The sequence below is a fragment of the Copadichromis virginalis genome, linkage group LG22 (genome assembly GCF_057382275.1).
Source record: "Copadichromis virginalis isolate Kocher_CV1m ecotype Utaka linkage group LG22, C_Virginalis_male_GT1.1, whole genome shotgun sequence".
In the NCBI taxonomy this organism is placed as follows: Eukaryota; Metazoa; Chordata; class Actinopteri; order Cichliformes; family Cichlidae; genus Copadichromis; species Copadichromis virginalis.
In genome coordinates this window covers 18,408,986-18,434,450 of record NC_140638.1, presented here as the reverse complement: position 1 = coordinate 18,434,450, position 25,465 = coordinate 18,408,986, and the positions used below count along the sequence as shown (strand labels likewise).

The following is a 25,465-nucleotide window of genomic DNA, read 5'->3' as shown; positions in this document are numbered from 1 at the left end:
CAGACACTGATGGTTGTTTGCATTGGTCTATGTTTGTAATACCCATAATCTGACCAGTTTGTTATAATGGCATCCCCTGCCATTTGAACACTTTTGTAAAAAAAAAAAAAAATACAAATAAAATAAAGACACACATACATCAGTGGCACCAGCACCGCAAACTGGGATACAAACCGTGCTGAGTTAAATTACTCCCTCTGCGTGTGAGTGTGTCTGTGAATGAGCATCAGGGGCTTATTTCATTCAAGAATTAAACAAGTCAATACTGTGGCTTTAAGTAAGCTTGCATATACTGTACTGTATAGCCTTCTTTCTGTGTCCTCCTGCAACCTCCTGACACCTCCCCCACGCAGGCTAATAAGGACTCATTCTCTATATATGGGTTAATATATGTGCTTAAATTCAAAACAGGCAAATAAAAGGCTTTCTTAATACGGGCGCATTAACGCACTGAATAGTCACACAATACTGATGAGGAGAAACCGTTTTGCTAAGGAGATTTCAATGGAGCGTCAAAGCTGTTTTGTGTGGGGTGGAGCCATCCTGTGTATATCATTTTGTGGGTGAAGGGTGTGTGTATGTGTGTGTGATGAGGGGTTCTATTGGAAGGAACTGAAGTGACTTTTTTTGTGGAAGACTTGGTAAACTCAATGGGGCTTTGGAGGGCCAACTCAATGATAAGTCAATGAGGTGCACTTGAATGGCGGAGTTGATGGAGTGAGACACACAGAAAATAATCTCTTTCTCTCACATACACATACAAAGCAAAGTCCCACGGGACAGCTTCTGGCCACTCAGCGTCAGCATGTTTAATGGCACAGGGTGATATGTGCGTGAGAGAACAGAGTTAGCTAGTCGCAGAGAGCAATGCATGGTTATGTTTGTACACCATCACCAATAAGCTAGACAGTTCTGCCTCCATTCTGCTACACCCTTTTCTGTCTTCCCTGCACACTAACCCCTGCTTGTGTGCTGTCTCCATGTGAGGAGTGCCTGTGTGTGTGTGTGTCTGCACAGGCTACAGAATACACAGAACCTCACACAGTTTACACCCCAGTGGAGACTATTAGTGATCCTCTACCAGACACAGAGGGAACACATAGTCTGAGAGAGACACAGGCAAAGAGTCAAAAGTGTAGAGGAGAGAAGGGGAGAGAGAGGGTGGGGTGGCTGCGGGGGGAGAATCAAGAGGAGAAGGATGAGAGAAAGAGACAGTGACAGACTGGCACACTGATACGCAGACACACACAGATGGGAAGATAAATGAACAGATATTCTGGCAGTGCTACATAATACAGAAAGAAAGGGAAAGGGAACATCAGGGCAAACGTCAGTTCTCTTCCTCTCGCAAACCGACCAAAGATGGCCTCAGCTTTAGTGCAATCTGATGTAACTCGCCAGAAACAGTTTCAATGCTGCACATCAAACATAGTCATACCACAGTCATCAGACTGAAGAGAGAGGATATGTGAAATCTCTCCAAAATGTGTCACACTTTAAGGTGAACACTTAGTGTTATCTAACAAACTCGAGTGTATATCTTTAATTAAGCGTATATCGGCATACACGCGTCACCCCATTTGAGAGGAGAAGAGAAAAGCAGGAATAAAGAGACGCCTGAAGAAAAACAAAGGTCGAATGACAAGGTGGAAGCCAGAAAAATTGATGTAGAGGATGCAGGAGGAGGTGGTTAAAAGAGACAAGAAGGCGGAGAAAAGGAAAGAAGGCGACCAGCTTGTATAGAGGTGCAGTTGGCCACAACAGGCGCTCCACTGGGCTGCACTCAACTGCTCTCTGCCTCCTGGACACACATTACCTCTGAGAATATTTGATGTGTGCGTCCGCGTGCACGCGCGAGCACGACGGCTGCATCTGAGCAGCAACTCTGGAGGAAGGGAGGTTACATATGGGCTTGGCCTTTGTGTGCCTGTGTGTTGATGGAAGTGAGAAAAAGGCAAGCGAACTGCAAAAAGAGAGCGAGTGAAAGTGAGTGTAGTCGAAAAGGTGCAATCAGCAGAGGGGCGGAAAAAAAAAAGCGAGCAAGAGGCTCCCTGTGTGTGCGGCAGGTCCCCAGCCATCTGGACACTCCCCCCCTCCTCAACCCACCCCGCCCTCCACACCCACCATTCTCCTCCACCCTCCTTTTCCTCCCCTCTCCTCTGCCGACTGGTGTGCTATTCATGGCGGACCCATTTCACCTTTCAGTGTGTTACGCCCGCTCACCACAATACATGCTAATGAGGTAGAACAAATGACTTTTTTTCAGTGGGTGCATGCATGTGTGCGGCCCTGTGTGTGTGTGTGTGGGTGGGTGGGTGGGTGGATGGGTCGCTGAATTCTTCCAATCTCGACTGCTCGTTTCCAAACCACTTGCTTAACTGTCGAAAGAGTTGTTAATGGTTGTGCACAAACCAATTTTGTTTTCTCACCTGAAGGCACAAAATAGCTCCAGATTACTGACACCTGATCTGATGTTGCTTTGCACCGATGCTTGATTTCTAGAGCACCGCAAACATAGGCTCAGGAATCCGCAGTCTTAATGCATTTACCACTGTGTCTCAAGGACCTATAGCAAACAAACCATATAAACACAATGGCATTTAATTCCAGCTAGGGTAACCTCCACCAGTCCTATATATCCTCACACCCAGCCACCTTCTATTTATCCTCCACTGAGTGACTTGGCCCAGTTCCAATCTGATCTGCTCGGCGATGATAAAGTGGAGAGGAGACAGAGGAGGGGAGAGAGTGCACATTTACAGTTCTCTGTAGCACGGATGACAGGAGATGAATGGAGCACTTGATTTGTCGCAACAGAACACAAGACACCACAACTGACATCGGCAAGAGGAGTGGTGACAGGGAGAAAAAATAAGAAACAAGCAGGCAAGAAAAGGGAGTGCCAGGGTGCTGAAAGATTGAGGAGCAATACAGAAGACGGGAAGGGAAGAGAAGAGGAGAGCAAAGTGAAAAAGGGGACGCTTGAAAAGAATAGATGATAGCGAGAAAACAAGGGGAAAGAAAAATGCATAGCAATACAGACAGAATGACAAACAGTTTGTCAAAACCGAGCCTCCTTCGAGTCTTTCTTCAGCAAGAGCTGCTTTTCATTCGCCCTGTATCACTAGGTGGCGCTAACGATACATCTGTACACCTGCCAACCCTCTCCTCCCCCTCTTCCTCCCCCTTTACGTCTTTCCATAGTGAATCATTGTGACAGCCCGGCTTGGCAGTCATAATTAACCGAGTGCACTAGCTAGTGTAGCACTCCATGCAACACACCACAGTGAGCCAAGCACAGAGAGGACTGCTCATAGTGAGAGCTGCCACTAGGCATGATGGTCATGTTTGTGTGTGCACGCCTCTGTGTGTGTGTGTGATTAATAGTGTGTGTAGTGACAGTGTGCAGTCAACTAAGCCACATACACAGGTGGGGAAAGGAGAAGGACTTTTTGAGGCTTCTTCGAGGATCACTGCCTCTGGTCAGACATTGCTGATTAAATCAGCGTCGGGCCAAAGGTAACAAATTATCCTTTAAAATACAACTCTCTGTGTCTGTTATTGTTGCAAGGAATTCAAATTTTTAAGGCATCGGTTTAGAGGTTTGCTGATTTAATTATGCAAAACAAACAAAATAAATCATAAAGAAATATTTCAAATGTGGTGTCTTTTTAAAAACAAAAAAAATATCTGCCAGCGCGAGATTTATATATCATCGCTGCCTATTTGTGTCTCTCCCACTAAATCCTGCTCAAGAGGAAAACCATCCATTTTGAGGGCTGCATTTTGCACATGTAAAACACAGATTTGTCCTGCAACAGCTGTGGAACAAATTGTGTTATTAAGTCATTTTAACACCCAAGGCATCCAATTAAGCTACCCAATTCCCCTTATCAAAGCCACAGTTCCCCCAAAACGAGGAAAACAACTTGCATGGATGTGACTGTTTCTACAAAAATAGCCCTAAAATCAGCTTCATAGCCGTTATGTGGGACTAATGGAAATGGTGCCACAGTTCCTTTAACTAGTACAGAAACAGGAACCAGGCCATTCCTGGCTCCCCTCCCGGCCTCTGGGGCCCAGAGCCCAACCCAGCTCGCCACACAATGGGCCAGCAGAATGAGAGGAACCTCCGGCCATCCAGAGATAGCCCTGCTGGTCAGGAACCAGAAGAAACCTGGGAGGGAGAAGAGGAGGTGGTTGTGTGTGTGTGTGTGTGTGTGTGTGTGTGTGTGTGTGTGTGTGTGTGTGTAAGCCTTAAGGATGCAAACCCAAGCAGCAAGGGAAAGGGTGGGGATGGTTGGTTGGGGTCAGGATGTGTGTAAAGGGGACAATGTTTGTGTCTGTGTGAAAGAAAGTAGAGCTGTTCAGATAAATGCCTTGCTCCCATACAAAAATAACACAAACGCGCGCACGCACACACACACACACACACACACACACACACACACACACACACACACACACACACACACACTGCTACTCTTCTCTCTAAGGAAGTTAAAGCTTGTTTACAGGTAATTAATGCTGGGACAGCAACAGTGGGATGCAAGGTGCATGGGGGAGTGGTTGATATAAGAGGGAAGCAGGATTGGAGAATGGCGATGGGATCAGTGGCTTTTGGACCTGGCACCCACCCTGGCAAGTGACGTGTCCTATCTGGCTTTCTTAAACTGCCTGGAGCCCCAAACAGTGAGTCAGTGCAGAGGAGCATTGGTCTCTGAACCTAATGATGGGAATTAACCCTGGGGACAAACTGGAAGAAGTAAATTACATAAGAGTGAGAAGCAGGTCGTGATGTGTACCTGCTCCCAGTTCTGTTTTGGGAGGGGGGCTAGAGGTGGTGGGGGTGCTCTTCAATAAAACACAGACACATGCACATGGCGCCCACTGTTTCCATGACAACAAGTGGAGCAGATATGCTCTCTCAACTGTCAAAGGACACGCGCACACACATATATACACGTGCAGTGAAAAGAAAAAGAAAGATTGTACTAAAGTGTTTTTTTAGCATTTCATAGGTGGCTGTCATCACCGGAGTGACAGAAGAAAGAAGACTGAAGAATAAAGAGACAATGGCAGGAACCAAAAAGGAAACAGAGAAAAAAGAAACAGGCCAGGAATGCAGGATAGATACAGCTGCTGCTGAACTTAAAAAAAATATGCTGAATATATTTTTGCACAGAAAGCCGACTTTGGCTTTGGAAGTCGTGCTTAGGAGGGGCTGCTTTATTGCCAATGATGATTACAGACACCAAAAGCAATTTTGCTAAAGCTGAATTGAAATTTTTTTTTTTAAATAAGTATGAAATCTTTTTTTTTTTTTTCCTTTGCAACTTGTGAACTAGAGTCACTGGGCTTGGCTGGCAAAATAAAACACGGTGTCCTTGCTGCTTCCTCTTGCACAAGTGTGCCATAACTTCTGTTCTCAGACACTAGAGAGAGATAGAGACAAAGACAGACTGTCCTAAATCTAAACCTCTCAGCGTCATCTGAATTGATGGTTTTTAGGGGGTAGAGGGATGTCGACGCCACACGCCGTTACACGAATGTATAACCTACACGTATTTCTGCTTCTAAATCCGTCTGTGCCGCGCATGCATTACCCGTGTGATATGTGGTGAAAGGAAATAGATCGCTTCTGTTTCAGGTCTGTGTGTCACGTATACACCAGTGTATCCTTTCATGGGGAAATTAATACCATATCAATTTTCCTTTAGTACAGGGGCTATTTTATGGTATTGGTGGATTCATGAATTTTCTTACACTGTCATATTCATATTCCAGATTCTGATTTAATTTGCCGCGCGGGAATGAAAGCACACATTTCAAATGAGACGAAGCAATAAATTCAAAATTGCTTTCCTCACGAAGCATACACGCACACACACACAAGAGCAGTTTTGTCTTTGTTCTTGTTATATACAAAAAAACACGCACACACAACCAACTATTCTTTATCGTGAAATAAAGCAGTCTCAGCTAAGTACTCTTAGCTGCAGGGAATGTCACATTTTACAAGCTTCCATCCACATCCACATACCATGCAGTATTTTCGCCTAACCTCACAATCCCCCCTTGTACTATAATTCTCAATTACAGTAGGGCAGATATATATATGTGTGTAGTATATACTGGTGCTCACATGCAGTTGTGGTAAACGCTTGCTGTGTGAACTCCTTGACAGGGGCTGGTTAAATATAGCTTGAATGATTTCATGTGTTATTTTTCCCCAAATGCAGTTTAGCATTACTGGCTGTCTAAAAGAGGAAGAAGAAAAAAACGAGACAGCAGCTCAAGGTCTAAAAGCAGAAGCTTGTATCCGAGCTAAGCAATTTGAAACTCATAAATGTTATTCAACATTGTATATGAGTCATTTCTCTCTGTCCTTTGTCTGTCACTGCCTCCGTCTCTCACGGTTGCTTGACTCTGTGGCTTCTGGCTTTGGCCCTTTAGCAGTTTAAAGTAACTCACGGCTATGTCCTACTAGCTCATCTCTGTTTCCCACTTTCTGTTTTCAGACTCTTGTTCTCGAGCTGGCACAGGCAAACAAGGTGACATCAGATCTGCAAACACAAAAACTTCACTCTCACCATCTAATAATGTGTTCTTTAAAAATCTAAAACACAGCTATTCTATCCCTGATGCCTCAAATCCGATGAAACGTGCCCTAAACAAATGCATTTAGTCTACAATAATTAGCCAAGCCCCTGTGTTTTGAATATTTCATCTCAAATAATTATTTCTTGAATATATCTGTCTCTATGTTAGACAAAAGAGAGCAAAATAGTAGATATTTTTATTCTAGAAAAGACACTTCCACTGTCTGCACCTTACATCCTCAAATGATGGATATCTAATTTTTCCCCTACTGCCTCTCCCCATTTCACCTTGCTGCACTTGTCACCGTTCACCTTTCTCGCACCCCAGTATCTGCCTCTGCTCCCCACCCTTTTTGTAATCACACTCTAATCCTTTGCAATCAATTCCCCATGAAGATACTACCCGACCCAAATAACACACACAAACAGGCAAACACACACACACAAACACACACACTCAGTGCGCCAAGCAAACAGATGTCTGCAAGACATAAAAAGCAACCAAAACCAGGATCAAAAATCATTTCAACACACTATTATTATGTTTTGTTACACGTTGGTTGGATCAGACAGACTGTGAACATCTTCGTTCATTCGAATCAAAACCACTTAAATTAACACCATATCAAGTATCAAATACAGAACAGATCGTCAAAGACAGAAAGCAACGAAATAAGTGTTAAGGAGTTGCACTGAATTATTAAAACATGTTGGCTACATTTAGGTAGAAATGTAATCCTTTTTTTATGATGGGATCAGGATGAACGTACATGTGTGCTGCGTGTGTCCCTTACCCTTGATCAGCTGGTGACTTGGGCTTGTCATTGCCCTGCCAGGCAAAAGCCCGGGGCGGTGCACGACTAATGCATTAGCGTCTTTAGCAGTTCGGGGCATCTGTCATGTGTGTGTACATGCTTTTGTGTCGCTGCATCATGTAGCCTGGGGCAAAGTGGCAAATACAAAGAGTCGTGTTTTATCTAAATATAGAAACAGATGCAGATTGTCTCCGGTTCTGCTGCGCGTAGTTTTTAACTCCCCTACTTGGTTGCTTGTCTTCATTGTCTACACTCTTTTGTTACATATGGCTGGCAATAACCAAAGCTCTACTTTCTTAACAGTTTGAGACGCCTTTCATTTTGACGAAGTGGTAAAAATGTTGCATGCTGTGGTCTTAAAATGCATTTGATGCCGTATTTTAGTATAAATGTTCACTTCATGAAATTTTATGAGACGGTGTTGTGTTACAAGAACAACACTGATTTAATAGAACATAATTGGCAGTAACAATGAGCTCAGCATGCTTTTGTTAAGTGACTAAATGACGAGAAATAGGACAAGGGTATGTGGTGGGAAAGGATGGTGCGTGTATGTTGTGTTCATTCTGACGAGGAATGGCAGCGAACGAATGTGTTTGTGTGTGTGTGCGTGTCTGGCTGCCTGTTAATATGGCATGCCACATAACGCTAAAAATATCACTCATCACATCAAACGCACACCAAGAAACTTGTAGACCACCTAACAAACACAAAGAGAGCTCTGCATGCCTTCACTTTAGATTGACAACCCTGCCATATGGTGCTGAGCTTTGTCTTTGTTTGCATATTCAGCCACTCACTGTCTGAGTTTATGAGAGACCAATTTAGCAAGCGCACACCTGTGTATTTTTTATTTTTTTTTTTACATATGTGTAGTTCAGTCCTATGTGTGAGATAGCTACATTAGCAAATATAAAGTTGCAGCTGCACTCCAGTACATGATCCCTGCACAGCTGTGAATTATTATGTGGACAATTTAATGCTGCCAAAGAGGAAACAGGAAATTAAGATCGTACTTTTGTTGCACTGCTAAAGTGTCTGGCAAAATGTTTGTGTGCATCCATGCTCAAATAAAATTCCTACAAAGTGAAACGATGCAGTGCATCTCTGATGCTATCACCCTGAGTAGCAGCTTTATGCTCGTCACTCATAAATGCGTAGAAGAGGTGCAGATGGAGACCCAGGGGTGCAACCCAAATGCTTAAGGGGAAGGGGCTTTCCACTCACTAAAGCATCCTCAAACTAACATCTAGGCAGTAATTTGTCCTCCCTCAGGGGAGGCATAAAAAAACCCAGAGCCTCGAATTCTTTGCAGCTATGGAAAAAGTGAAGAGCGAACAAAAAAAAAAAAAAAGCTAAAATACTTTATCTCCGCCTCTAACTGAAAGTTATTACATTTTCTGAATGGTATGACTTTCTAATGGTTAGCATATGTGAATATGTGTGCACAGAGAGAGAGAGCAGTAGTTGAGGTTAAGTTAATAGCACAAGCAGAGGGGGAACTGGGAACCCTTGGCTTATAAAGGATACTTGTTTCCCTGCCTCACCGAAAACCAGATGTTGATAAAGAGACATAGGGGGAGGAGAGAAGACAGATGGGCAAAAAATTACCAACACTTGAGCCAAACATCTTGAAACATCTGCAAAAAAAAAAAGAAAAAAAAGGTACCTTACAAAAGGAGATGGATTTATGCTCTCTCTCTATCTTGGATTTTCATTGCTCCGTGAGAGCCTTTCTCCCTCCTGTGCTGTGCTGCTCTCAGTGTTACCAGGACTAAAAAGTTTTGCCGCAATCTGGAGCTGTTTAAGTCTTGGAAAAAAAAAAAGAAGCTTGGATTCTTCCACAAATGGCTCTATCATGTAGAGAAGGCAAACACGTCTGCACACTGTTGGAGTCATAAAACTTCAGAGAGTGCCGCGGGATGGGGTCCACAATCATGCAGACTAACTCGATATGAAACACTATAAATGTCAAGGTACATTGCAATATAGACGCATGTGTGTACATCCCTGCACATGTGAGGCCCAAAAACATATCATTCATATCCCATTTCTAAAAGCGGAGTTCGGTTACCATGGAGACCCATCGTCTATTGCTAGTATGAAATGCGCAGCTGAGGATGGCACGTCCATATGGTTAGAGTACGACAGAGGGGAGGAACAGATGCCTTGATTAAAGGGCTGTCAATCGCAAATCCATAAGAGCAGCTGGGGTCATGGATGTATATCAGATGACGCTACAGACAGCGAGCAAGCCAGACAAAAAGATATATGTTTTTATACTGTAGGCAGATATAAAAACACACACACATTCACATGGACACTTGTGAGGAGAGGGAGCTCTACAGATCTCTATCTGTTCATCGATACACAGCTACAGCCTCACAACTAATCTCCCAGTCTGACTGAACTGCGAGAGCTTTCTCCATTTTCAGAGACTTTTTATCCCTTTTGAGAGAAACAGCAGTGAGGTTGAAGCCTGTAAGTGTAATTCTCAATTTTTGGGTGGACACAACTGCCATTAAATATACTTTTCTTTTTTTAAAGATAAAACCGACTGTGGTTTTGTTCTGTTTCTGTTCAAACAAGCACGGCAGCTAGCAATGAAGCAATGATTCGGGCCATTTAAGGTTAGACTGCAGTGAGCGGTCATGTATAGGGACTGAAATTTTATGGACAGGATGGACGGGACGCACTAGAAGTTAAACAAAATGGGGCTTTTTACTTGGCCCCATTTGGAGAAAATGGACCAGCTCCTTCCATTTTTTTTTATGTTACCCCCACTGTCCCTTCTGCCACTCTCCCTCTTTCTCTTTGAACCAATTTCTAAAATGGCCCTCCCTTGAAATAATTGACACTCTGCGTTTATCATTTGAGGCACCTGCTGTTGGTTTGACAACAAGACAATCAGATGGAGCGACCGGCCGTCGTCCCATTGTCCCATCTCCCTGTTTGTCTGTGACACTAACTGACAACAGCTGGAAGCCCTCTCTTCCTACAATACCCATCATGCAAGTCAAATTCAAGCACAAAAGAAAAGGGCCTCATTATTTGGCTGTAGTGGTGTGATTTTAACCAGCAAGGGGAGGAAACAATGATTTAGTTGTGTCTGCCCATGGGACATAAAAGGCTGGCAGCGACTGGACGTCCAAAAAAACAGCCGTGCACGTGATTGCTCTGCCAGTGCCGATTCTATTTCATTATGAATATTAAAGAAACACAGTGTAGATTGGTGCTAGCTGTTTGAACCTCCGCTTGTATACAAATACCAGAGTAGACCACCGCAATATACAACGCGCACGCTCCTGTCTGCTAACATGCATTTTTGAACACACAGCCTCCCACATCCCCATCTCTTCTTCTCTCTTCTACTCTCTAGATGTAATTGACTGAGCACGTCAATACTCGGAGGGAAAAAAACAGAGGGTCCACTGTCTGCATCTATTGATCTACACTTCTCTCTTTCTCTCTCTCTCCCTGTCTGCTGATCTTAATTACACTCCTTTTTACCAAGCCAGGGCTCCAATCTAGCGGCTGCCCTTTTCATAAAATGTACTGTCCAAATCCATACATCAAAATTAATGAGAGTGAACCGAGCTGTAAATCAAATATCCAAGCTGATAAGCCGAGGTGGTGATCGTAAATTACATAAGTCCCTTTTCGTAAAACAAAAAAAGAAAAGGAAAAAAGAGAGAATTATTCTCACGGGTTCATTTAGGTCAGCGTTAACAATGTGAACTTTTTACAGAGGAAGCAACCTCAGTTTAGGTGATAAAAACCGCTAAAGCGTGACAGGGGTGAGATGATGTTTCTCACTCTCTTTGTTATCTACTTCCTCTTTCTTTGTGTCTCTCTTTGTCAATTTGTCTGATTTTCTGCCTGCCTGTTTGTTTGTTTTAAGCGCTGTCTGTCTGGGCCCACTCCACCGCCTCTCTCTCTCTTTTCTCTAATACACACACACACACACACACACGCACACATACACAAAAAAACGACTTTTATGGTCAGGTTTTATGGACTGGTAGCAAAGCAAACTGGTCCATTCTTCAGCAATTGTCCTCTCGTGAACTGGGGAGAAAAAAGGCTCCTAATCGCACAGCTTCACAGCTCATACTTCCCATCAATCAAACCTCTCTGTGTGTCCTCGGGATTTGTGCGAGCGTTTGTGTGTGTGTGTGTGTGTGTCTGTTTGTGCTTATAGACATTCCCACCGAATAGCATCTCAAACCTCTGCTGAATCATGAAGAAAAGCTTAGAGATGGCAGTTCAGACTCTCTTACATACAGTACACTCTGTTCCTTTTCAGATGAATCTTTACAGAAGACATAAACCACCCCCAGCCCACCAGGTCCTCTGTTTAATCTTTAAATGTAAATTGGGCGACAGGTGAATATTGAGAAGGTGAGAGATAAAGGGTAACATCTTCACTTGGTCACTTTATCGCTGCTCCACATCACTAAGAAGCGCCTATTCAATATCATTACCTTTAGCAGAGTGTAGGGGGAAACACAGTCGTGGGTATGTCCTTTCGTATTCATTGGACATACTGTATAGAGACCTGCACACACACACACACACTCACACGCACACACACAATCACATCCAGTTGCTTATCTTTTGAAATAAGAAAAGGGGCTTGTCAGGATGGCACATTGTATGTATGTGTGTTGAGTAAGTGTGTGTGTGTGTGTGTGTGTGTGTGTGTGTGTGTGTGTGTGTGTGTGTGTGTGTGTGTGTGTGTGTGTGACTGAGAGAGAGAGAGCGAGAGAGAGAAGGGAAGGCAATGTGCATTAGGGCGATTACAATATCAGCCGACTCCAGATGGAGGCAGGAAAATAAACAGTGGAAGAGAAAGAGAGAGAGAGAGCAAGGGAGAGGGAGCGAGAGCAAGGGGACAGACATCATGACAAGAAGCCTAAGAGAGAGGTTCTATATGTGTGCATTTGTTTGTGTGGAGGTCTGTCTGTGAGCGATACAGTTAGAGAAAGTAGAGTTAATTAGCAACTCAATCCGCATCTGTATACAGAGGACTGAGGAAGCGCTCTGCATGTGTGACAGTGTGTGGGTTTATATTGTCCTGGATGTGTCTATTTTGAGTGTGTACTTTAAGCCCCAGAAACCTGAGTGCAATAGATACAGCTAACCATTTACCCTAAACATATGAAAAAACTACATCTCCCATGACACGGCTGCTTTTAGATTTGCTCTGGAACCAATCTATTATCAGTTCTGGCTAAGTGAAAAAGTAAGTTAAAATAATAATAAAAAAAATGCTAGAAAGGTAAAAATCCTCCATGAAAAATTATGAACTGTGAGGCCCTTCCCTGTCGGCCTCTTCTTCACTTGACCTATAAGTCTTATGTTATCCAGAGTAAAAACACGAACAAGGCCAATAAAATCAGTTTGTGGCGCTCACCGTTCACTTTGACATTAAATCAGACCCTGTAAAGGCCATCTCACAGCTACAATAAAACAAAGACCTCTTGCTTCTGTAAGCACAAGAGAGTGTGGACACACAAGCGCCGCGTATACAATGCAAACGGACACACACGCACACACACACAAACACACCTACCTGCAAGTCCTTTTTATACCACCGCTGCTCTTTCATGGGCGATGAAATTCAATAAGCAGTGAGGAGAACTGCCCTCTCACTGATAACCATCAATGGGGTTATCGATCTCCAAAAGCATTCATGCGTATGTGCATGCCCATGCACGTGCACGCACACTATAATTCACTCTGGGACTTGATAACAGACAGCTCTGAATAATCAGAAGAGATCTATACATCTTAAAGGAGTGCATGCAACACTGATTTTAGTATCTGGTTCGGCAGCTGATAGTTGCCCCCTGACTGCATTGCTTCAGTTCCAATCTGTGTCCAAGGCTCCACCATCTCGATCTTTATACACATTTCTGCAGTAACGGCAGCTGTGGTAAATGTGCACCAAAACCCAGTGAAAAGAATGACGAATACTGTAAAGTTTTTATGTTGTTCGTGGAGTTAGATAAGAACAGACCTTCTAGATTGACACAGCAGTTATGTGAAAATCCCAAGTAGTAGTAGCGCCAGGAAAGCCCACTTATTCTAAGCACTGAATTATACAATAAACAAACAACCAAAAATCTTTGAGAGCATACATAATTTAGAGCATATACTGTAGGCTGTATACAAACGAGGGAGCTTGTGTTAAGTTCTGTATACTAGAATCTGGCTCTGATAGAGCCAATTGAGAATGCCGAAAAAATTACAGGTGATCCGGGTTGCGCTGCTTTTGAAGTGGATTGTATTAAACCTGAGACAGTCAGCATATGAACTGTGTTGAGTCATCATCACTTATTCACCGTATAGCAAACCTGGACTGCATCCAAACGTCTGTGTGACACACTTAAAAGAAGTGCTTTGTAACTACATCGCAGCACTGGAGTCTCAGTGTAACTCTGTGCGAGACATGAAAAAAATCTCTCTCTCTCTCTTTCTAAAAGCAGTACTTCATTGTTTGTTGCTGTGATTTAAATATGCAGTATAAATTGCTAGGAAGCTATTACCAGCGCTTAACATGAAAAAACAGGGGAAACAGTGAAACCAAAGAGTGTGTGTGCATATGTGTGTGTGTGTGTGTGTACGATATCTATGCCACATTGTGAAAGTGTGCATGTGACACACACAGCCTTTCTCAGCATCACTTGTTCAATCTGCCAACCAGAGGTACGTCTACGTGTGATTCTCTGGCTGTGTGTGAAGGCGAGAATAAAATGGCTGCCATCATTTTTTGCAAGGCCGTCCATGTGTGTGAGCAGCGGTCTGATGCATTTGACCCTATAGCCCAAGAGCTGGGAGGAGGAGAAGGAGGAGGAGGAAGGAAGGAAGGAGGAGGAGGGAGAACAGGTGTGAGGCAGGCTGGTGGCTGGGCAGATGGCCCCTGGAAGTGCAATGCTGGGGAGCATGGACCGCAGAGACTTAGCAGCTATCGTTAATACAAGCCTGTTTATACAGTGCACACACATGCAGCACGCACTCACACATGTCCAATCACGTGCGCGCACACACAAACGCAGAGATAACCTGCAAACAGCACTTATCATTTACTCTCCCCTCATCAGCAGCTTTGTTTACCTTTCATTTACCCCCCCCCCTCCCCCCCTCTTTATCTCTGTAAACACACACACTCCAGGTAATGGTCTTTTCAGTCAAGTCACTACTTTAATGGAAGTCCCAGTGTTAAAAGGATGGGAAACAAACAACTGATGGCATAATAAATGACAGCCAGAACAACCACATCACCTGGCATCGCCACTGCAGTAAATTATTAGACTAAACAGGGATTTAAAAGAAAGAAAGACAGAATGAAAAATAATCCTGAATCTTCATTTCAATGACTTAAAAGACTCACAGACACAGGATACACCTGCATCATGATATCCCAATAAAATATCTCTTTGAGAGGAGCATTTTTAAACTGCTGCCATACTTTGTTTTCTTGTTGATCAGTATATATCAGTGTCTCTTGCTTATTCTGTACCCGGTCGCCCTTATTTAGCTCATCTAAAGCCACCTCTGCTCTGTTTCATGCCTTTGACAGGACTTAACAAGCGCTCTCTTGGACGTCTACAAATGTGTACGATGCTGTGTGGGGAGCATTTGGTATGCCTAAAAAATGTCCAAAGCCCTATGGTTTTCCAGAAGATATTTTCCTCTCTCTCTAATCTGAGCCGTGAGAACAGTCGGGCATCGACAGCATGTTGTGCCATAGCAGCCTCCCTCCCTAACCCGCATGTCTGTTCTTTTCCCAGTCGGGGGAAAAGATTCCCACTGGAGTAAATATAGCCCAAAGCCTTTAATTTCAACCCTATGCCACTCCATTAAAAAAAAAAAAAAAAAAAAAGGGGGGGGGGGGGGGGGGGGAGGAATCCGTTTTCCGTTTTTGGAGATTTTCGGTTATGTGATGATGACAAAGTCGCAGCGGGTGGAGAAGGAAACTTCACATGGGTTTGAGAAGATGCGTTTGAGAGTTGTGTCAGCGCTCCGGATGATGTTTCCTTTTTTTTCTTTTTTCTTTTTTTTGTACTTCAAATTCAAAGTCTGAAATGCAAAGTCTCTAGAAATGCTTTCTAGGACTCCCAGGCAAAGATTAGAAGAAGCAGCTCTACACTGAACAGAACTGAGAGGCTCAGGCTGAGTTCAAAATCCTCACGCAAAAGTAAAACAAACAACCCCCCCCCCCCCCTCCCCCCAAAAAAACATAAAGTAGTCAGTAGTAGGATTATTGTTGACTACTTGCAGGAAATATTTGTAATATTTGTCTCCGTTTCTGCAGTGAGAATAATAAAAATTGTGACTTTTTATTTTTTAAACTCCCAAGACGTTGTGTAATGTCTTTCGAAGATCAACACTTAATGTGAAGATTGCTCCACCTGAAACGAAGGTGATGACGAGACTTGGTCCGTAAACTTAAGTTGCCTGTTGCCCCAGAACAGCTGCGCATCTTGGGCACAAGCTCTTGAACTGGGAGCTGTTTTTTTTTTTTATTAAGACAGCAGCATGCTGGTTAAACAAACTAGAAAGCCAACTGTCTTCATTAATTACATTTCTAGATAATTAGCAGGCAATAGCCGGAGTATTTTCACTTTCTCTAATTTTTTGAGCGATAAATGTAATGTGAGACACATCAGCGCTGATTGCTCGGTCTTTTTCTCCCATTAGAATGAAACACGATTATGCACAAAACAAACGCACCGTTTCTATGTGAAACAGATCTGCACATAATCTCGGGCAATAAAAACATTTCTCTAACAAAAAAGAAATGCACTCCCTGGCGATTATGTATTTATTGTATTATAATTTTTAGGGGGGTTTGGACTGCAGCGCAGTCTGCTTAATTTACATTAATATATAAATATATATCAAAGTAGAAATAAAACAAAATCTCAGTTAGGTGTGTTGAGTATTTTGTGATATATTTCGTAATTCGGGCGCACACGTGTGCATACGAAGTCACAAAACACTCCAATAAGGCGTGAATTGGGAAATATTAACATTATTATTAATAGAGAGAACACTTACACTGAAAAGAGGCAGAAATTCCCACCATGCGGCACGTCGATGTGAGAGGGCTAAATAATTTCCAGTCCTTTTGACTCCGCGCAAGGTCCCCTCGATGATCCGCCTGTATCGGGAAGACGAAAACTACAGTCCAGCCAGCTTTCAGGGGCTCTGGTGGTATACTCCCAGCAGCTCAGAAATGTGGTTCAAACTCCGACAAAAGAAAGAAAAAGGGCACCTCTCGGCTTGCAATAAGTGATCAGTCACTGGGGATATGCAGTGTGGGAGAATCGGGAATCTTGTAAAAAGCGCAGAGGCAAAGGAGGAGAGATGAGAAACAGATGCAGAGGGAGGATGCTGTACTGCGCAGGGGCACCCTGTCTGAGTTCTTCTTCTTCTTCTTTTTTTAAACCCGTCTTCTTACTTTCCTCCGAAATCCCTTAAGCGTCAGTTTCGATTCCGGAAAAAAAATCAGTTTTTATATGTGAGAAAAAAATCATCCACACACCCTCGGACTCGGGCTCCTTGTGTTCTGCTTCTCCGTTGGCGTGGGGAAGAGGAGTAGCGACACTCTGCCTCCAGTCGGCGGTGCGCAGCAGAGCCAGGTGGCGATGGGCGGGACTGAAGCGCTGCTGAGGAGGGGAGCAAGAGGAGGAGGAGGTGGGGGCGACTGGGCAGCAGCCAGCATCTGTGTGCCCTAAACAGGTTGGAAAACGCAGTTTCCGGTCAGAAGTGTTTTCTTTAGTGTCTGTGGCATTAAAGGATTTTCACTTGAAGCGAGGTAGCCCCTAAAACTCCTTTCTAAAGTCCTTTAGTCATTACTGGATAGGTAGGTGATTTTCCAAGTCTGCCGTAATTTACATGCCAGTACATGTATATTCAACAGCATCATTAGCCATTGCAGTCACGATTAGCTTTCATAGTTCAGTTAAAGGGTAAGTCGGTCCAGTGTAGGCTACTCTTTTAAAAATATATCCCTGAGGCGTCATCCAAGTGCTTAAAATTCCGAGTTTTTGTTAGGATACCATGCTGAAAATACTTTGAATTTGTATTTTCAATTTGCATGTAAAATGTAACCCAAGTGAAAATGTCAGAATCTCAAAAAAACCAAAAATCTTGTTATATTGACGTGGAAAATGTTCTCTAATGCTACTAAATATAGTTCCACAGGTCTGACAGGGAAAAGGATTTTTTACTTAAACAGTGACAGAAACTTCCACATTAAAACTCTAGCTATGTTTCGACCAATGAGGAGAGCTCTCATGAATTTATGCACAAAGTAAATACCATATTTTTCTGCATTGTTTTTGCTTGTTGGAGGTTTGGCAGGTGCTCCTTTAACTGAGTCATCACTGAGCCCTCTTCTGCTGAAAGGGCACACAGCGAGGTATCAAAATGCAATTAACAGTAGGGGATAGAAACATGCATTCATTCTTCTTATCTTCTAAATAAATGATCTAGTTTTTTGTTTTTTAGTCTGGGGAGCCCTTTGACCACTGAACCACTTACACACACAGTTGAGTGTCATGGACCGAATCCAGCCAGCTGGGTGCTCGAGGACCTGGTTTACTATTGTGTGGATGTCTGAAGCCAAAAAAAAAAAAAAAAAAAGTAGAGCTGTGTGAGCCATGTCTGCACTTTATGTACACTCTCTCTCTCTCGTTCTCTCTGTCTCTCTTTCACACACACACACACACACACACACACACACACACACACACACACACACACACACACACACACACTGCACCTCCATCTTTCTCTCAGCTGAAAAAGGCACAAGCTGGCTGGCCTGCAGTAACCTAAGGCAAACACTTTCCCGGGACCATCTGGAAATCATCTCACCCGCAGAGCCAGCGAAAGTACAGAGCAGAAGCTACGTTTACAACTCGGTGATAACAACCGGGCGACTTGAACTGCACGGTTGAACAAGTCATGCACCATTGCCTGTTCACAACATCTCATAAAGCATTCTGTTGTAATCATTTCCATTGTGTTTTATTTTATTCTGCAGTTTTTGTACACTTGTAGTCCTCTTCTATGCATCACTTAATTGGAGGACAGTGTGCTATGACGTGACAGTGTAATGTTGTGTTGTGTCACATTCTGATTTAGGTTGAAATCATTGGCCATTTTGGATCATCTGGATTTTGGAGCATCATCATAACTTACTACATTTGTCAGTTGTGTGCTGAATGTAAAGCATTTAGCGAATTGTTAATGTGAAGCTTGTGAATTCCTCAATGCAATCACTGTGTGGTAAAAATGATGCCATTAACGGCAATCGTTTGCAATAGTTTTTCTTTGAGTTTTTCTCTTTCTCACTTTTTTCTCTCTTCTTACTCTCATCTCTCACTTCTCATCTGCACCGTCTCAGGAGTGGGTTGTGTTCTCAAAGGCAATATCGACAGATAGTGTCACTAGCACTCGTGCTGTACTTACATTTTTGCATCTAGGTCCTTTTGCAAGCTTCTGACAAAGGCAATGGGCCAAGACGAGTGATAGGATGTGCGAATAGATATGCTGAAGGTGAGGAATGGAAAGGTAAGGAAGTGATATTGAATGATAATGAGACAGGAAAAGAAAATGAGACGTAAGTCACGATGACGGAAGGAGGTTCTGTTGTGAGCGCATAGCTGAATAAGATACACCAAAGGTCAGAATAGGTGCAGAAGAAAGGTGCCCACTCGAGGTGAGCAACCTAATGTGGTCAGAAAAAGTGGCAGAGCTGTGAGGATGCTGTCACTCCTCGCCTATTTGTGTTCTCTAGTTTGCTCCCAGAGAGCAAGTTCTCTCATGACAATCACAGTGAAACATCTTGACAGCCGGAGGCACAAGGATAGGCGTTGAGGAAACCTGCAAGGGAAAAGAGAATAGGGCAATGATCCGTGTATGCGTGTGTGTGTGTGTCCTGTGATAATGGTGTGCGAGAGCAGGAAACACACAGTGCCTGTTTTTGCTGCAGGGGTTCCTGGAAGTCAGCCGCCCAACGTGATCGGCGACATACATAAACACACATGCACGCACACACATACACACACAGGATACCTCGCCTTTGAAAGGGAAAAACATGCTGCGTCTGATACATGTGGACACAGACAAGCAGACTTCCTGCATTTTCCCACCTACTGGGCGGCCACCTGTAACACAGTCACACACACACCCACAAACTCTTACAAACAAACACACTCACACACATATAGGTGGGGACAAAGACAGAATGAAGCAGATATAAGCTGAGAGTTGACAGTAAACAAGTGCTATTCAAATCCCATTTATTAACTGGCATTTGATCAACAACGCCTGAAGCCAAGCAGGCCACCGTCAACATCATTAACATAGCTGCTGACAAAGGCAAGAGGATAAAAGGAAGACAACAAATTAAAAGAAAGTAGCTGACTTATTTAGACTTATTTGGATCATTAAGATAAACAGGGTGAGGGCCTTTTATACCATAAGGTTATATAATGGGATTGCTTGTTAAGGATGTGCTTAAATTATGTGAAAAGCAAGAATTCTCCTGAGAACATGGCTTTGCTTAATAAACACACAAATCGCAAGCACCCCCCCCACACACACACACATATATGTAAATATCAATAATACGCACAAAACACAAAACATCCACTCAGGTCCAGGTAAGCAAAGGCTCTGGTAAAGGGGCCCTTTAAAATTCAACACTCTCCCCATCAAGGGCATCTTCACATGCACGTCTGGGTAGTTTCCAGTGGAGCTGCTATTCCACAGCATTCTCTGTTTTATTTGATTCTGTTGCATCATGTTTTGCCTCTATGATGCACCCTGCACAATTCTCTACTGAGTCAGAAACAGTTATCTTTCAGCTTCATTTTCCATTTAAATAACAGGACGAACTCAGTCTGACAGGTGGGGTGAACGGCAAATGGACAGATTCTTATGTAGCGTGCTCTACTCTCCCGGAGTACTCAAAGTGCTCTATACAACATGCCACATTCAATTGGGAAAGGGTGTTGTGCCCGCTGCAGGTTGAGAATGAGTTGCTGCTCCAACTGAGGGAGTTCAAGTATTTTGGGGCTATTTCTTGATGGAGGGAGAACTACAGCGCAGTAGAATGACAAATGGATTGGTGTAGCACCTGTACTAGATGGACACATGGGCAATGAGCTTTCTCTGAAGAATATCTGGGCTGTCCCTTAGAGATAGCGTGAGGACCTCCATCATCTGGGAAGCACCTGGAGTAGAGCTGCTACCTCTTCACACTAAAAGCAGTCAGCGGAGGTGGCTTTCTCCTATAGGTGAGATGTTTTGGGCATGTTCAACTAGAAGGATGTCCTGGGGTTAACCAGGAAGCTCAGGAGAGATAATATTAGGTTGGAAATACCTCAGTGTCCCACTAGAAAAGCTGGAGGAGGTGTCCGGGGAGAGTGACTTCTGGGTATCTCTGATTAAATTGCTACCCTCATGATCTGGAGACCTGATAAGGAGCATAAAATGGACAGATATCGGAGGTTTGCTGTCAAGTCAGTCTTGGACTGACAGTGAATCTTGAGATAATCAGCTCAGTATAATGTTGGTCAGTTTTCTTCTCGTGTAGTTTCAGTTAAAATTCATACAGCCTTCCAAAATTTTTACCTAACATTGATCATTGGTTTGACAATAGCAATAATTAGCATTACGACTTGTGTGCATTTAAAAGCTGTAGCCATGGTTTATATAATGTAAACTACAGTCCTTAACTTTAAACCTACAAATCTATGTCAATGTGTTCATCAAATGTAATCCAAAGTAAGTGAAATGATCAATATAGTTTCTTGTGTTGTTAACAACACATGCAAACAGACTCCAGTCCAGTTTTGCACAACACTTGTACTGTAATCACTCACACAACATCGATCAGACTGGGAGACTAAGAGAGATTTAATTTGTGTTCTTTTATGAATAGCAAAATTCCTCTGCAGATTGGATTGTCGTGAACAATTCTTTTACAGGAGAAATAATGGGTTCGCGAGCAAGTAAATTCTGTTGTAGAGTCACGTCCAAGGTAACAGTAACTTTTAGAGTTGTCCTCAAGTGATTCAGCATCGTGTGAATATTTGATGAATTTGTGGCATTGATGGAGGCAGGGAGTGCAAACTTGTCAAGGAAAAAAAGAACATGGCTTTTGTTGAATGCCCTCGCGAGTTTAATTGGTTGGAATGTGCACATTAAAAGAGTCAGGCGTTTTGTTAACTGCCTCAAAATTAATATCTAAAATATTTGGGGATATTTTGCTTAACCTGAAATATTACTGACATATTGCATGACTCCTTCATTCCATCATTTAGATGCTGCTCACATTTTTATCAACACACACAGAGTTATTTTTTCTTTAGCAAAACATTCAAATACTTAGATATGAACCTTAACACATGGCATGCACATTATTTTGCAACTGAAAATGTAACTGGAAAACGCTAAATTAAATTTAACCAACAAACAAAATCCGATCTCTCCTTTGATAGAGATGGAAGTGCATTGTGAGAGGGAGGAATAAAGAGAGAGCTGCATAATGGTATATCAGCTGCAGTGCAGCATCTTATGCAGGTACGCTGTCTAGAGAGGCATCTTACACACTCACTTGGGTATTATGGAATTCTACCCGCCTTCTGGCTCATAGCAAGGAGAAGAATTAAGTAGGCGAAAACTGACAACCCCACTTTCTTTCATGCGACTGTAAATGAGTGCCTCTAACTTCTATGGGAGACTGTTTAAATATCCTGACAGCATGCAGACATTCAAGGCAGTAACTTTCAAATCACACAGCAGATACTGACACATCATTGTGTCATGCTATATTAAAGGACAATCTTTATCTCTAAGGAAGAAATGGATAGTAGCGAAAAGATAAAAAAGCAGGGACGTCTCACACAGTGTGTGACAGTGTATCGGTATATTGTGGCCAGTTGTGGACTGAGCAGAATCATTATTTAAAGACATTTTTGAGTTGTCATGTGCCCTTGGGTTTATTTATGGTGATTGTAAAGGGGCCTCTAGGATGGAGTACAAAGAAACTGCTCCCACAGTACTTTGCAGGAAACATCCTTCAAGCCTTATCTGAGAATCTATGTGAGCCTTGCAGACTTGGTCACAATCTGATGTGATGACTCAGGAGTTAGGGCAGGCAGGACACTAGTCAGCTGTGGTAAAGGCTGGAAATGAGAGATTCTTAAAAACTACTTTACTGTGGTTGACTAGTTTTCTGCCTGGTCTAACTCCTGAGTCATCACATTAGCCAACTACCCGCTAACCAGAACCCCAGATGCCTATAAGTTGCTTGCCACCAGCCTATTAGCCTCCTAGCCCTCAACTCCCTTGGAGTCAACCAAGACAGTGCACATAGACACAATAGATGAGAAGGAAGCATGAAGAGTGCCTCTCCTGCTCCTGTGTCAGTTGATATTTTTCCCCCTTCTCGAATTTGTTTGATGGTTGACACAGATCACACTGAGTAGGCTGAAGTCTGCTTTGTTCCGAAGTGATAATTGGTTGAAATTTTGTGTATGTGTATGCTCAGTTTTTAAGTCTTAATTGGTGAGTGCCTATTGGACTTGAAATTGCCTTTAGTTATCCTGCTAGCATCACTGTATTGTCTTTGTGTGCATCAGTGCCCAAAATGGCAGATACATACTTCTGCCTGGGCTAACAATCCTTTGAGTTTCTATTGTTTTCCAAGTGCACTTGATCTGAGCATGTGAAAAGATTACATCTCCCTGCTTGTTTGCCACCACACGTTCTCTGTCTTTGCATCTATCTCCTCCTTTTCTTGTCACTTCTGTGTTCCCTCTGGTTGTAGAAAGAAAAAAGAAGACTTGACAACTAAGACTAGAGACAAGATGCGAGAAATGTTCTGTTGCTTTCCTCATCAGTGGGTCTGACAGAATGTCTGCTTTTTTTTTTAAGCGAGCAAAACCTCTGAAAGTTTAGACTGGATTTTACTCTTGGGATGATGGAGTGGATTAATTTGCCAGGACAGGACCGTGTTTTAACAACTGCAAATGCGCTCAATGACAACTTTACAACACATCTCATATGAAAAGTTCTCTTGTATAGCCAAAAAAAACCTAGATACCTATCCTTAAAATTTTATGGGCACCATAACTCAAAAAAATATGCATTAATAGTTAATGGACATGCAGAGCTAAATTATACAAAAGATAACAGCGTACTCATAGTTTTCAGTTACATAAAAGTAATTTCTAAAAATGCTATACATGCATTTTTACATCTCTGAACGCTGACCCCTGTAATTCTTAAGCTGCTTTTATGGTTACCTCATTGGCTGTTGGACACACCAGCAGTTACAACATCACAAATCTGCAGCCATTCAATTTTTTTTTTCTGGAAAAAAAAAAAAAGACTGAAAACCACCTGAAATGTAATACACAACAAAACCATAAAGTCCTTAGAAGAATCAAAGCTGCTGCTAGCAGCAGTGTGGAGGAACAGCATGGAGAACAGCAGCTTCTGTAGAGGAAACGATGGAAGGACCTCTGGAAAACCATTTTACCACTATAGCTGTTTTCACTGATCTCTATATCATTAATACAGCAACCCACACAGACTTGGTGCATCTGGACATGCAAATCCATTTTGCAGATATCAGTGTGGACAACCGCAAAGATTTTGAGTACAGTCAGAACAGAGCCTAGCAATGATATTTGTGAATAAATATCTTTTTAATGTATTTTTAATCATCATAGAAGATGACTATCCAAGACTGATGCTAAAGCTGAAGCAATAAGGCCTTCATCAGCAGCTGATGTGTCAGTGTCCTCATCACACTTCCTATTCTTGTACTGTCTTACTAAATAACACTTCTGCTGTGCTTACATTCATCAAACTTCTGAAATGTTGACACTGCATGACAGCAGCAGTCAGTGCAATGAAAGGAGAGAAGAAAGAACAAATTTGTACACAATATAAATAGTACTACAGTGCTACTATTCATGCCTGCATGGTCTTAGTATTAAAACTGTTTCATCTACACATGTATGGCTACCAAAGAACACCGTGATTGGCGGTTATGCTCTCAGCCCCATCTATCATCATCACCTGCCTTGCTATACCTCACTTGCAGACTCGACTTCCCAACTTCCCCCAAATCATCAGCCAGATGGCCCTCTCCAATGCTAGCGCACTTTACCCACCTGATATGAAGCTATCCGTCATCTGATAACGACCAAGCTTTGGCGGTCCCCCAGCTGGGGCTTCTGCTGCAGCACTGGGCACTGGCAGGAATCAGGGATGGGTGGTGGAGGGGTGGCGCACAGCCTGACTGCCCCTCTGATGGATTAGTGCCAGGTAGTGAAGCTGGGGAGGGGCTGGGGTGCTGAAGGGTGTCCCCTAATAGGATTCACAGTCATCCAGTGGACCATGGAACAGGTGGAACCAGAGAAAGGGACAACAGAGAGAAATAAAGGTGTGTGTGTGTGCTGTAATAGCAGCACCAGGTGTGGCCTTATAGAACCCCTCCTGCGCCCTTCTTTTAAACCTTAACACTGTCACTTTGTGGCACAGCGCTGTAGCTAAACAAACCTTGTCAGGAAAGATTTTTTTCTTTCAAAATAGTATTTGGTACCAATTTTGGTCCTGCCATTAAGATTATAAATAAAAACAAATTCCTGTATTCTAAGTGCCAGTTATCTTTTGTCCTTGAGTTTACCTTGAGTTTACCTTTAGTTTACGTGAATGTGTTGCACACAGTTGATGGTTTGTATATTTACTGAAACAAATTAAAAATACCATGTGATAGCAGAAAGACTGGCTGGTTTTGGTAATGCTGCCATGGTGAAAATGTTTTACCTACGGTGTAAATAAGGGAAAAATTACCTTTGCTGTACTAAAATGATTGCCATCCACACCTTGCATGAAACATGTCTGACCGTAAATCTTGACTTTTTAAGCAGTTAGATACAAGACTTTACTTGTTAATAATATCTTGGTGTTAGGGTGACTGACAAGAGAAAAATGCCTTAATGGCTTATG

General features: G+C 42.9%; 1 protein-coding gene across 4 annotated transcripts in view; it reads right to left on the bottom strand.

Moving 5' to 3' along the window:
* Positions 1-17,078, bottom strand: part of runx1t1 (RUNX1 partner transcriptional co-repressor 1) — a 57,011-nt gene extending 39,933 nt beyond the window's left edge. For 2 of the 4 annotated variants that reach the window (XM_085445292.1, XM_085445293.1), the window contains exon 1: positions 16,484-17,078. In XM_085445292.1, the coding sequence (XP_085301418.1) occupies positions 16,484-16,511 (28 nt within the window). In that variant the 5' untranslated portion in view covers positions 16,512-17,078. The remainder of the gene's footprint in view (positions 1-16,483) is intronic. The other 2 variants (XM_085445294.1, XM_085445295.1) reach the window with 1 other exon arrangement.
* Positions 17,079-25,465: the final 8,387 nt, after the last annotated feature.